The sequence below is a fragment of the Polyodon spathula genome, chromosome 9 (assembly GCF_017654505.1).
Source record: "Polyodon spathula isolate WHYD16114869_AA chromosome 9, ASM1765450v1, whole genome shotgun sequence".
Lineage (NCBI taxonomy): Eukaryota > Metazoa > Chordata > Actinopteri > Acipenseriformes > Polyodontidae > Polyodon > Polyodon spathula.
Window position 1 is genome coordinate 11,090,267 of NC_054542.1, and position 14,617 is coordinate 11,104,883.

The following is a 14,617-nucleotide window of genomic DNA, read 5'->3' on the forward strand; positions in this document are numbered from 1 at the left end:
CTCAGGGAAGGCGCAGGGTTGTAGGGTTTACAAATGCACTGGTGGTGATAGGATATGTGATAGAGGGGAGATCTGTGCTGACTACAAGGCGCATGCGTGATCCTGCGGGGGGGGGTTATTAGAAGCCCTGGTTGACCTGCCTGCCAGTCATGACACAAGGAGGTTGAGCAGGGGTGTGTTTGCTTGTACCTCCCTGATTGGCTGGGGGGTGAATCGATCCCATAAGAGTGACATTCTCCTATTCCTCCTAATAATGAATAAAAGAACGTCACCCTAGCTTGTACCTTGCAGGTTAGCAGAGGTGGCGAGACACTGCATAAAGCAGCATTTTATTTTGTAGTTTTATCACAGTGTTTTGTTTTCCTTTTTTCTTTCATCATTTGGGTTTTCACTTTTCTGTTTATTACTAGCACTTGCATGTGCTGAAAGAACTGTGCCAAAGTAACAAAAAATACCACTGCTGGCAAATAAATAAATCTTGTGCGTCTGGGTGGTGTCTCAAAAGACACCCGCTGACTCTCGTGTCCTCAGCGATCCACCCACACACCCTGTTACACAGACACTAAAAATGATTGACCAAAAAAAAGAAGCTGCTTTTGGATTCATGTCTTCAAAGAAAGCAACCTTATAAGCTGTGAATGTCATATTTGTTCAGGTCATATTACATTAAAGTGCCCTTAAATAGCTTTTTGTTTCTAATTGCAGTTTTGTAGGATGCACCAGATATGTGAAGATAGTTCTTCCCTCCTGCACACTGTGTTAAGAATCATTTACTTCTCACCTCTGCTATGGTAATGTAATCAGGGCAGAGACTGTGAACCATCTGGTTTGCCAGCATGAGATAAACTAGGGAGTCTTCATCCACATGTAGACCAAAATATTCACTGTAGTCACCTGAAAACCCTGCACCTGCAAATGTGGAGAAAAGAAAACACATTCAGAAAAATGACTTGTAATTACTGAAGTATGCTAACAATTCCACATTTAAATCATTTTCAGATTGCTCTCTGAAAACCTGCGTTCCTACAAAACAATTATAACCTTGCTGTCTTGTCATATCAATGCTCTGCTGGCCATAGTGGCCCTACACACTACTGAGTTTGTTCCTGTCCTTGCACGTTTATGTGATTTTAATATTTGAAATTGTTCTTTTACAATTTTACTTTTAGTCTACAACATTATACACTTGGGTATGTTGTGCCCTCAGCCTTGGAATGAAATGAGAATGGACTTTGGGATACTCCTCAACAGATAACCCAACACATAGCAAAAGTGTATGTATAGGACAGACCATTAAATAAAAATCATATTTTATACATTATTTGACATAGTTGTATTAAAATATAAGCTAATATGTTGTTTGTTTTACAGTAAAAACAACTGTGGTATCAGTGTGTATAATTCTGAATATACTTCGCTCTATTACATTTGCTTTTAATATTGCTATGTTGAAGTCATTGCACCATATTTCAGATTGTTGCACTAGCAATATGTATTTGGAAGTTTGTAATTTTAAATGTGCTTCATGTAGTTGATTTTTTTTTTTTTGAAAATTGAATTTTTCTTTCTCAATTTCCACTTCTCACCTAACTTTTATGGTTTCAAGGCTAGTGTATATATTTTTATACATATTTCAGCAAATCTTATCACATACATTTTAAAAGAGAAATCAAAACAAAATGTGTGTGAAATATGATGCTATTGTGCACAGTTCATAATAAACAGATATCAGTTAATGCATATAACTGCTGTTTCTTTTAACTCCAAAAACAACTGGAATTCATGCAATTTACCACCCTACACTGCATTCAGGAAAGCAGTAGAAAGTAAATGCTTGACAGAGTGAAACAGCTAAAGAGTTATTGTACCATAAATTTAGTATTTTATATGTGAGAACAGTGATAACAAATAAAGAGGATACCTCTCACTGAGAAATGTTATTTTAAAGGGATTTGCTGCAGAAGAACGAGTAATTTACAAAGTGAACACAAACATTAACCTTACCAATGCCATGGTGATGGTACAACATAGAAGTCACTCCATCAAATCTGAAGCCATCAAACCGATACTCCTCTATCCACCAACGCAAGTTGGAGAGCAAAAATCTTAAAACTTCCCAGCTGAAAAGAGACAAAAATAAAATACAAAGGTTATGATTTCTAATTAAGCTGACAGTTGGATGATAACTAGGACACTATCCTGGTCATTTGAGACCTACAGAACATAGCAAATATAAAGTAAACAGATAGTATTAATGTGTTAGCTTTAACCACTTTAAGTTTCAGTATCTGTATTTACCACATTAACAATCTCCAGGGAAGGGATCAAGAGGCAATATTCAGGATATTAGAAAACGGACAGACGGTAGATGCCCGCTGGAATGTCTCAACACCAACTGTGAATCAAATTTAAAATCAATCCGCATGTATACTAGCTTTTTTAAAATTATATTTCTGCTTACAGCTAAACTGACACTGATCTGGTGACAACAGAAATCATGGCTGTAACAGGACACTGTAATGAAAGCGCAATTCGCAGCCATTGGACAGCAAACGTTCAGCAAAAACACAATTTGTCTACAATACTATCCTCAGCTGGATCCTCCAAACAAGACTCAAAACCAACCAATCAAGCAGTGATTCCTGTTCCTGTCACTACCGCACCAGCCACTCCTCTCCCTGTCATCTCAAATAACGCTCCAATAACAAGCAGTTCAGACTTAATCGTACACGGACTATTCAGTAATTGCTCCGTTCATTTCTCAGGCAACGTCCAGATTATAAATATGAGTTTAAAACCGCAACAAGTTAATAAAAAAATAAAAATAAAAAATCGATTAACTAAATAAAAACTCATAGTTTTTCTCTTTATATGTATGTCATCTTTGTTTTTTTTTTATTTAAAAACTGTTCCAGGCTATTTTTTTTTAGAAGGTCTTTACTCAGAGGAAAAAGTACCCGATGAATCAATGCAAGTTCAAGGTAAATCTAAGTCTTTGTTTTCTTTTAAAAAAAAAAAAAAAAAAAAAAAAAAAAAAAAAAAAACTGGTAAAAATAGTTTTCTAATAGCAATAGTGCCCCCTCGATGATTGCTCTACCATGTGATAGTTGACCTTAACTTTCATTAGCGCCCTCGTCTTCGACGCGAGACGCATAACTCCTGTCACGGTCAACAATCACATGGTAGAGTTATGTAGAGCTATGAGCTATTTCCAGTTGGAAAACTGCCAACAACAACTATAATGTACAACAACTATAATGTTGCAAGACTTGGAGATCAACAAGCTGATCTCCATTTGAAAATAACTATTGGTTTATTGTGAGCCTACGCAATACAATGCGTACAGCAAAGTATCGTCTTCATTGGAACTGCGGATCTGGAGAGCTGCAGTATTCATCAACACAGATTGACTTCTTTATATGGAAATTTATGCTGTGTCCCTGTGGGACATTTTGTTTGTTGAATTTAATTTTGAACCCCGTTATTTATCTCGCAGTGAACACCTTGCAGCAAACACCAATAATGATCAAGCACTGAAGCAGCAATGCCAATTAGGAACCAGTAGGGACAGAAACATGTAAACTACTTGTGCATGCCACGGCAAACCATGAACTCAATAACCGTGGTTTGGAAAAATGATCACGGTATCAGAATTGTGGAAATGTATACAGAGCAGCATTAGCTAAAAATGTCTTTGTCCCTGGTCTGTTCTTTCAGTCTTTACAGAATGGTCAACTCATGTAGGTACAATGTGTAGATGCGTGTTCTTGTGCATAAAACATGATGTTTTGCTTTGCACAGTAATCTAGTTTCTATAGAAACCTGTTCAGGGCCAGAAAGAGAATAAGGAAATCAGAGACCTCCAACAAAAAACTCATATTTTTGTTGTTTGTTTGTTCATTCAGAGAATATGCCCTGGGACATGTATAGTGTTCTGCATGCAGGCAAGTGTATCTGAAATCCATTAAGCTTTTTGAAAGCTAAATTTTGGCTTTGAATGTCTGTGACTTATAAAATCAAAGAACCTACATTTTTTCAGTGTTTTTTTTTTAATTATTATCAGTAAATCACACTTTGGTGCTCTTGAGCACGTTATATAACTTGCATGAAAACAGTGCTATCATTGTGTTGGTATGTTAGGGCTTGTAAGAACTGGAAGTGATTTCCAGTGAAAAGTCCCACTTTGAATTAGAAAAAAAGAAACAAACTTGTATTAACTAGTTTAAATACAAAACGATATAGACCTTTAAGTTTGAGAGTAAAACATAATGCAAATGTAAATAAAATGTCTCTGTTGGATAAGGTGCACTTGCTAAAGCATGCCTGGAACTCTGTCAGCCAGCAAACAATGCAATATTGCTTCAAAAAAGCTGGGGTTTCTGTAGTTGAGTAAAAGAGTGCTGATGAAAATACAACCGAAACTGAAACTGCGACAACATCAGAGGGGATGTCAGAGGAAGAATTCTCAGCTGTGTCACCTTAGCGACCAGGATGCTCTGCCTGAAACAGACACTGATGATGTGCTTATATACTTGTGTACACACTGTTAATATGGAGCAACACCTGGATATAAGGCTGAATTGGGATTTCTTAGAAAACGCTGACAAGGTTTGCCATCCATACTTATAAAAGAAGATCGTCCAGATGCATATCACAGAGTTTTTCACTGGAAAAAATTTGCAGTAATGTAGCCTACCTGTACTGTATATTTCTGCACTTGCATTGTTTTTGTACATACTTTTCATTACATTCATAGGTTTAATACATATTTTTTTATTAGTGTAACGAGTGTCTTAATAAAGATTATTAACCGCATATACTTTGTTTGTTTTGACCACTATACTGGTGATTAGGGGACATTTTGAGTGTCAGGTTATTGTGTGGGAGTTTATACCGTCCATCGCTTACTGCGGGTGCATCACGTCAACACAAACAAGCTCGTTCTAAGCGGTGGTGACTGTAATCTCAAACTTAAAGGCCTATTTTGTTTTGTACTTAAACAAGTTAATAAATAGTTGTTTCTTTTCTTCTAATTCAAAGTGGGACTTTTCACTGGAAATCACTTCCAGTCCTTACAAGCCCTAACATACCAACACAATGATAGCACTGTTTTCATGCAGATTACATAAAGTGCACAAGAGCACCAAAGTGAGTTTACTGAGACAAATTAAAAAAAAAAAAAAGAAGACTATACATGTCCCAGGGCATATTCTTTGAACGAACAAACAAACAAACAAAAACAAAAACAAAAATATGAGCTTATTGTTGGAGGTCTCTGATTTCCTTAATCTCTTTTTGGCCCTGAACAGGTTTCTACATAAACTATATTAATGTGCAAAACAAAACATCATGTTTTATGCACAAGCATCTACACATTTTACCTACATGAGTTGACCATTCTGTAAAGATTAAAAGAACAGGGACAAAGACCTTTTAGCTATTGCTGCTCTGTATACATTTCCACAATTCTGATACCATGACCATTTTTATAGCCATATTGCAATATTAACCTTTTTACGACACAGAAGGGTTCATGGTTTATATGAGTTATTAGACGTTGAAATATCAGTGGTGACAGCTGATATTACTGAGGAGCGGTAGCGGATCTACAGTTAAGTTATATCAAAGCTTCCTTTAAAAACACAGAATTTGAGATATGAATAATTTGTGTTAAAAAGCAGTTAGAAATTCAAAATGCGGTAAACAGTCATTCAGATTGTGTCTCAAACTGTAAAAAAAAAAAAAAAAACAACACTCTCCATTGTGTAACTTTGGAGTTAAAAGGCGTGCCTAAAAATGGACCCTGACACCTGCAATATATCGAGTGAGTGGTGTAATGATTAGGATTTCCATTACATGAGAGTAGATGTTAAAACTTCATGCTGATTTGAACTCAGCTCTCGCCAAGATAAGCACCAACTAAGATATAGCTTTACAGTAAACTAATGTGATCCATCTGCATCTACATCCATTTGAGTTTATTTCCATTTCTGAGTTTTCTTCCTTTCTAATGATGCTGACATCCTTCTGCCTGGTGTTGATTGCTGATGTGTAATGCTGGCTCCAGGGATCAGCTTATTTTTCCTCCCCAACACAACGGCTGCGATGCTGGCTCCGGGGATCAACCACAGTGTTGTCTCCCCAGCGCATCAGCATGACAACCGTCTGGATTGAGCTAAGTAGGGTACATCTCTGGGCTCTTCAAGTGGGCACCTTCCAGTCTCACTGTTTCGCAGACTAGCCCACAACACCTCAAGAGGGCTCAACAGTGATTCTGGTGTCCCAGCATCACCCCCTACCATCCCCCACTAAACATTCTTAGGGTGACTAAAAACTATGTAGCCTATGCTGTAGAGTTAACAACGCAATTTAATGTATGCGTTACAAATAAAAACATACTTAAATCACCTAATTATTAGATTATCAAACAAACTTGTATTGTTATTATTGCTATAGGCTTAAATACATGTTCCTAAACACAGAAATTATGCTAGGAAATGATACCGTTAAGACGCATGTTAATGAGGTGTGTGTTAATTATGATGCTTGCAAGGGTCAAATAACGGCACAATACAGTTTATGAATCAGACAAATTAAATGTTAATGAGAAAATTGGTCTCTAAGGGCACGTTATTCTAACGTCGTGATGAATGATGTTTTTTGATGGTAAATGGTGTTTATGCATCACCTGATGAAATACTGTCACGTTAAACACTATTACTGCCAGAAATTGAAGTATTGTTGTTACACATGATCTAAAGCAAGAGTTTTCTTTCCCAGCTTGTCTTGTCTCGGTGGTTTCTATGAGGCAATCTTTTGATTTTCCTGTTAGCGTTTCCGTTGTAAGCACCAAAGCATAGAATACCAAGAGCTGTTTTCTTAAGAGGCGATTACTAAAATAATGCCTACTTTAAAGGTGTCTTGATCTGAAGCATGTAGATCTCAAAGAGAATGAGCAGGAGTGATAGTGTGTTCCTCTTTCTACAAGCCTTTTTATAACTTTTTGAAACATGTGTTCCTTGTCCAAAACTTCCAATCACAGAGAGGATCTCATTAGCATATCTCCCAGCGTTCTGTCAATATCTCTAAAGGCTCATAGCTCTACCCCCTTTATAACACAAGACATCAGTTAATTAGCCTTTTTTTTAAATAAAGTAGTTTTGAATCTTCATAATTATTATAGATATAGTTCTATTTTTTTTTTTTTGAGAATTTTAAATCCATTTTCCTGAAAGTAATCCCCACATTTTCATATCAAACATGCACTGTACATTCCATTTGAATTACTTAACTTGCACTAATTGTTCATGTGACACAGAAGGCTAGTGGTGACGTCAGACCAAGAAGGATATTGACACAGAATGTATAGTGAATGCGTGTGCTGTTGTGCTGGTTTATTGTAAATAAACAAACAAAAAAAAAAGTTTGAGCAAACAGAACACTAATACAAAACAGCACGTTGGCCAAAAGAAACAAAACACAGTGAACACTAAACAATTCTCTCCTCTCTCTCTCTCATACCTCCTCACTGTACACCCCACCCTGTGTGCGCGAAACACTGGATCTTTTATGCAGCTGTATCGAGATTCGATTGCTAATCAATCTTTCAATTTGAATCTCGGCACATCTACATGTCAACTAATTTGTGCACTCCCTGTGCTCACATACTATTACACGTGAAGTGATTGTGCAATCCCCATGCCTAAATACAAATATATATATATATATATATATATATATATATATATATAAGAGATTTTTTTTGTTTAAACCTTTTATTTTTTTGCCTTGTGAGCAGTGTCTTTTTGTTTTATTTAAATATTTTATTTATTTTTTGTCAAATAAAAACGGTGCACGTTGCGTCTTTGAACTGCAGTTACCTTTGTTGTTCTTCCTTCTTCTGGCCTGACGTCACCGCTCAGCCATTACCTGCCACAGGGGCATTGATGAAAACAGAGTATTAGCTGTGCCAATATTGCAGTTTCATTAACTTTTCTTGGGCATTTCCAAGGAATTTGGATGTCATACAAGTATCTTGTATGAGCCGCTAGATATCGAGAGCTTGTTGGGAGCTGTGTAACTGCACTTTGGCACGTCAGCTGGTGTTGTCGAAACTAGAGTTGACCCCCTGTGTACATCACAAAAGATTTAACTGAAAAATCACCACAGCTTTATTTTGCTCTCTCTCACTCAGATACAGACCACCTTAACTTCTAGCAGTCTGTATCCTAGCAACCAAGCACACAGTCATGCTGCGCAATACGGCAGCTGTAACCATAACAAACTTAAAAAGCATCTGCTCTCAGATGTAAGTCAACTCAAAACGGCTAAACATTAACGTAACACAATCCATCTCAGCTCCATGTAATTGTAGCAGCAAGCATCTAGTTCTGAGTGCATGTGCTTATATATGGTCACTAGAATTGTTAGACTGCAATGTTAGGGATCTCTCACTCAAAGTGAGCTGCCCGTTTTTATGCATTTGTATGTATTGCGTCAATCAGGTTTCCGATGTTTTGCTATATATCACCCGCGAGACTGTGACCCCAATGGAAGTTGCCCAGTATCTTTCTTTATCAACATCTGGCCCTACTATTTTGTGAAACTGAAACCAGGAGTAAGTTCAGCACTGTGGACAAAAGAGGAAAAAGACATTTTGATAATTTAAAACTAATTATTGCAAAGATTTGTTATTTATTTTGTGAATCTGTTGTGTACTAGCTGGTGAATGTTACAATAACACTTTAATGTACTGTACATATCAGCAAACAACGCCATAGAAAGCTCTGAAAATACATTTCAAGAGACAACTCTCCACACATAGAAGAGTAATAAGAGTTACTGTTTTATTCACAACACCATTGAATCCAAAGTGACATTCTAACAAAAGGATAGAGTAGTGGCTTTGCTACTACACAGAATGTGATGTAAGACGCCAACTCTGCTCAAGGTAATTGCTCATTAATTGTTACACAATATACAATGATTATTGGCCAGACATGCCAGAGGCATCTTTCATACTTAATTACACTTCAATAGCCCAAGAAGAAATCCAATCAGAAGCTTCAGTTCCAAAAAAATATACACTCAGTTATCAAGCCTAGGATGCTGGAATTTGCCTTTCACAGTACGCATTGAAAATTGCTGATGCAAAATAGTGCAAATAACAAAATACAGTCCAACAATACCAGCTGCAGCAAGAGTGGATTTGTTCCACCTTTTATTTGGAACACCATCATATAAGCCATTGAATGTGTTAGAATATTGTAGCATACTCATTTACCATGTGGAAATAGTCAATGCATTGTATTAATACTTCAGACTTTAAAATATAAGAATTTGATTGACTGCCCCTATGAATTATTAAATGACCAGCAAACCTGCACTTGTCCTACGCTGAAGGTCATTATCTTCTTGCAGCTCTATTGACATTTGATGAAAATGTCATTATTATTCAAAGTTTTGCTAAAGATTTGATTTTTTTATTATCTTATTACTGTAATTTGTTCAAATATGATTTTGTACCATTTAAGCTAACAAGTACAGAGGCAGACTGCAATGATTAGGCTGCAAGCATGCTGTTACAAATGCAGTTAATTCTGTAACAGTTGATTTACAAACCAAAGGCAGAGATACGTTGTAGGGCTTAATTTTAATGAGCTCAGAGACCAATAATAAGAATGAGAAAACACTGATCTAAGTAATGTGGCAGTATTATGACACAAAGTTGTAATATTGTTTTGTGAAGAACCTGGTGTTGTGTTTAAAAAGCTGCTGTTATTGCCATAACACCATTTGTTAATGAACACAATTTTGGCTAATGTGACTGCAGTGTTTAGCTATATGCACAAACATGAATTTTGTATACTTCTAGCTTCTTCAATAGAGCCTTGTGGCAGGAAATGGCGTTGCGGTCACTCAGACCAGAAGGAGGAACAACAACGGATGGATACGGTGCAGTGGCGCATGCGCCGTTTTATTTAAAGCAAACAAAAATAAATAAAATATTTAAACAAAAATAAACACTGCTCACAGAGCAAAATAAAACAATTAAACAAAATAAATCTCGAACACAATACTAAACTACTACTAGTCCCTGCTTGGCCTGGGAAACTGCCTTTACGCACCTCATCCTCTCCACCTGCTTTTTCACCTTGTTGAATACTGCAGTAGTAAATCAAGAAACAATCATCTTATTTGAAAACCCTTATTATAAATCAATGTTACTTTTTTTTTTTTGTTTACAATGACTTTTGGCACCCAGAATATTTTTTTTTTCTATAATTTTTATGTCATCATACTGTCCTTGTACTATGCTTTTCTATAATTCCTCAAGAGACTTACCTGAATAATCTCAAAACAGTTTAATCTGGGTATACAGGTATTTATACATTTACATTACATATAATATATAGTTGAGATATACACATTTCCATAAAAACTGCAATGTGAGCAACAAGCTGACCCCCACGGCTCAAATCAGTAAAGCCTTTGTTTGCGATCCTTAAGATCATAGCATGAAATCCTGTTGTTGGAAAATAATTTAAATACAACAGTACTACTCTTATCATAATTACATTCATTTTTTTTTTACAAAATGCATTGGTTTGGATTTAAGAATAGTAAAATAGTTTACCAGACAAATACTATTTATTTCACACTGGGTGAGTGGGGGGCACCAGCAGTCTACCTAAACACAAGATGCTGCTCTTCTACGTTTGTAATAAGGGTAAGACGAAGAAAAATCCTTTATGGGGGGAAATGAATTCATGTTAGGCCTGTTTTCTTCAAAATATGTTACAAATGGATGTATTCCATGCATGGTCAGATGTCAATCAATGACAAGATGCAGTGAAGCACTAAATATTTAAAATGCAACTGCAAGTATTGTATTTTCTCTGAGAATTTCCTTTGCCTTATGAAAACATTTAAGCAAAGCTTCTGTGCACTGTAACCATTAAACTTCTAACTACTTTCAAAATTAAGTATTGGAAATAGTTCAAACTTTTAACGAAGGAAAAAAAACAAAAAATGTAAAATTCTGCGAGAGGAATGAGCTTGAGAAAGGAGCTAGATACCTTTTAGGGACATAGCTTTAGGGACATTAGGTTTTCATGGGTCCAGAAAAGAAGCTCGAGGGATACCCAATGGAGGTTGAGGGACCGAAGACCACCTTGGTGATTTAGATAGGCCACCACTGCCATGTTGTCCATGTAAGCTAGTGCCTCCTTCATAAACCTCTGGAAAAATTCTACAGGGCCAGGTGATGCAGAGGAGCCCCAGGGGAAGGATTTGGGAAGCTGCTGCCATTAGGCCCAGAAGTTTTAGCAATGTGACAACCTTCAGTGCCGTGTTGGGCTGGAACAGCTCCAAGCAGGCAAGTTAACCTTGGGACTCTGTCAGACGGCTTTTGAGGCAGATCACCGAGAGTCCAACCGTCCGTAGATGATGATTGCAGCAACGTACACTAGTAAGCTACCAGTATGTGTCAACAGCCTCCATATTTATCACTAATTACAGCAAGCACTGTAAAACAGACAATAGGCTACATTCAAATCAAAGATATGGACAATTAAAAAAAAAAAAGAAAAAAAAAACGAGGTTCACACCACTAACATAAGAATTTAAACACGTTGTTTTTTAAAGAGTAAGAAAATTAAAATACAAGAAGAAAAACACTTAGACATAAGCCTCACAGCCGTATTTGTGTTCGACTATAAAATGGGGACTACTTTAAACCAAATTCTCTTCAAAGCATTCTTAGCAGCATTGACCGTTAGCTGCACAGATATAACTATGAATGCAGTATTCTCCAGAGCAGCCTGTCACAGTTTAAGAAACAGATTGTATAAAATAATGATATGGGTCAGAATATACAGTACTACCAAACAATAATATGTTTCTCCAAAACGACCTAAAATAAAAACCCACGACAAAAGTTCCCGCAAAAGAAAATCCCTCTTACAACAAAGTAATTCTTTCACCAGAGTACTTTTTTCTTTCGCGTTAGTGAAATGTTAGTCAGTCTTATGGAGTCCCAATTACATAGAGATATATAGAGAGTAAAGGTGCACCAAGTACAACATAAATAGCTGATGGACTCATGCACTTCGACACCTTTAATATATATATATATATATATATATATTTCCTGTAATTACTTTCATTAATAAAAGTAATATAAATGTTATATTTTAATTTACAGTATAAAAAGTTATTTAAAATTAAAACAAGAAAAAGTTTGTTTTGTTCTTTGTTCTTTGTTGTAAAATACATTTCCGTTCAGTTAGAATGTAAAATGCGAACTGCTATTTGCTGTATTTTACGATGCACGCCTCAGTGCGACATAAAATCTGTGCTGTCTCGGTCAGCAGCAGACACACACAGCACGCCGTTAATCTGGAAGCCAACAACAACTTGCCTTACAGCACTGCCTTGAATATCGTGCGGCAATAGACCTTCGTGCTTGTTGAACGGAATGTCGTGACGGAACTTATAGATATATAGCTATCAGCAAATATATATATATATATATATATATATATCATATATATATATATTATATATATATATATATGTGTGTGTGTGTGTGTGTGTGTGTGTGTGTGTGTGTGTGTGTGTGTGTATATATATATATATATATATATATATATATATATATATATATATATATATATATATATATATATATATATATATATAACATTTATAAATGCGGTAGAAAGGTCTATCCAGATCCAACACAACACGTTGTGCAATATATAAGAATAAGGTCCAAGCAAAACATGACTTAGAATTGAAACATGCTGGGGCGTGGCTTTTGTTTGAAACGTGGCAACTGCACCGTTGGTGCCAACAAAAACAAAAGAAAAGCAAAAATAAACCCTTTTTTGGGGTCTAATTAAACAGTTAAGGTGTCCCCCTCTAAACACAGGGACAGGCTACTCCTGTTTACCCCAAATTACACACACAGGTAGTTTATTTCTTTTTTTTTTTCTTACTTTCATTTCTTTGTGCACAACCAAAACTCTACTCAGGCTCTCAGCAAGTCCTCCTCATGTTTCCCTTCATCCTACCTCTCAACTTACCACTCTTAACACCCAGGCAATTACATAATTTACCAATTAACCTACAAGGGAGATAATTCCTGACATCAGTATGTTCCTAAGGGTCTTTATGCCTCCATATACCCTTTCCAACAAAATACCCTTTTCCCTCCAAAGATAACATTGTTTCTTTTTAAAACCCAAGAATTTGTGGTTTAACCTTTGTTTAAATCAACCTGTGATAACCACTTTACAAAATTTTTGTTAACTCTCTAATTTTACTTTTAAACATATTACAAATATCTGTAAACTCTTTGTTTAAAACCCAATTTGTTAATGTGGTGAGAAAGGAATGGTGGGTAAACAAGGACCACACTTTCCTGTTGTATTTTATAAAATTTGTAAATTTCTAAGAAAGAGTTTCTAAGTATGGCTTTACCAGATGGAGTGTGCATTCTTTACACCCGCGGCCCCACAGCTGCTCAAGTTTGATCTGGAATGTACACTCCATCACAATGGCAGACAGACAGACAGAGAGAGAGACAGGTAGGCAGACAGACAGACAGATAGACACATGCACGCATATTTGGTTATAAGTATCCATTCCTTCTTGCAAAAGACCCTCAGAGATTTAATTAAAATGAGTTAAGCAGAGTGTGTTCAGCTCTAAACAGCAGCCTATTGGGTTGAGTCTTGCAAATCTTGAAACAGTTTTTGACATTTCATAAATAATTAACTACATGCATTTGGGACTAGGAAAAACAGGCTTACAGAAGCATTGCTTTGTCTTAGTACTGTTTCCAAAAGACTGATATTAGAAATAAATATCTGTCAAACAACTGAAGACCCATCCCTTTGTAGAATGTAACTATTGATATCTAATCTAATTCCAGAGTTCTTTTAGAAGCATTTCTGTCAAAGCAGTCCCAGTAGCATAATCTAAGGGTCATGTCAGATTGTATGGTTAGCAAACATGATGCAAATCTGAAAATGATTACTTCCATTAATATATCTAGAGGTTAAAGCAATGTGGCAGTGAGTGTTTCTTAAGTAACAAAATCAAAGAATACAGAATATAAAGAATGTTTGTCTTGATCTTTATTTCACTGAACTTTGTTAAATGCATTTCTTATGTTCTTATCACATCAGGCAGGATATATCTCACCATAACATATCTTTTTAATAGGAGTTTTAAACTTCTAAAATAAAAATTTCAACCCATGGTTTACAATGGTAATTTTACATACACATTGTGTAAATAGGTGGATTCTAAACCTGATATGACAGACAATATTAGGTTGACCAGGGCTGGATTAACCTATACGCAAATTATGCTATAGCGTAGGGCCCCAAGCAGAATTGGCGAGGTTGACGTTTTTGGGACATTTTACAAAAACTGCATGTGGGCGGCTAGGCCACACACACAGGATGAGAGGCACACAGAAACTTGCTTTTGGTTATTTTTTTGTATTTTATGACGGCTAGGGACTCATTCTCGATTACAGCATATCTGGTTTGAGTCTCTCACTCAAGCAGCTCCCTCCTAATGTATAATACCAAATGCTCCATGT

General features: G+C 36.2%; 1 protein-coding gene across 2 annotated transcripts in view; it reads right to left on the minus strand.

The window, feature by feature from the left end:
• Positions 1 to 14,617, minus strand: part of LOC121320401 (1,4-alpha-glucan-branching enzyme-like) — a 257,808-nt gene that overhangs the window by 123,027 nt on the left and 120,164 nt on the right. For both annotated transcript variants that reach the window (XM_041258689.1, XM_041258690.1), the window contains 2 exons: positions 2,005 to 2,120; positions 782 to 909 (listed from right to left, as the gene is read on the minus strand). In XM_041258689.1, coding sequence (XP_041114623.1) covers positions 782 to 909; positions 2,005 to 2,120 — 244 coding nt within the window. The remainder of the gene's footprint in view (positions 1 to 781; positions 910 to 2,004; positions 2,121 to 14,617) is intronic.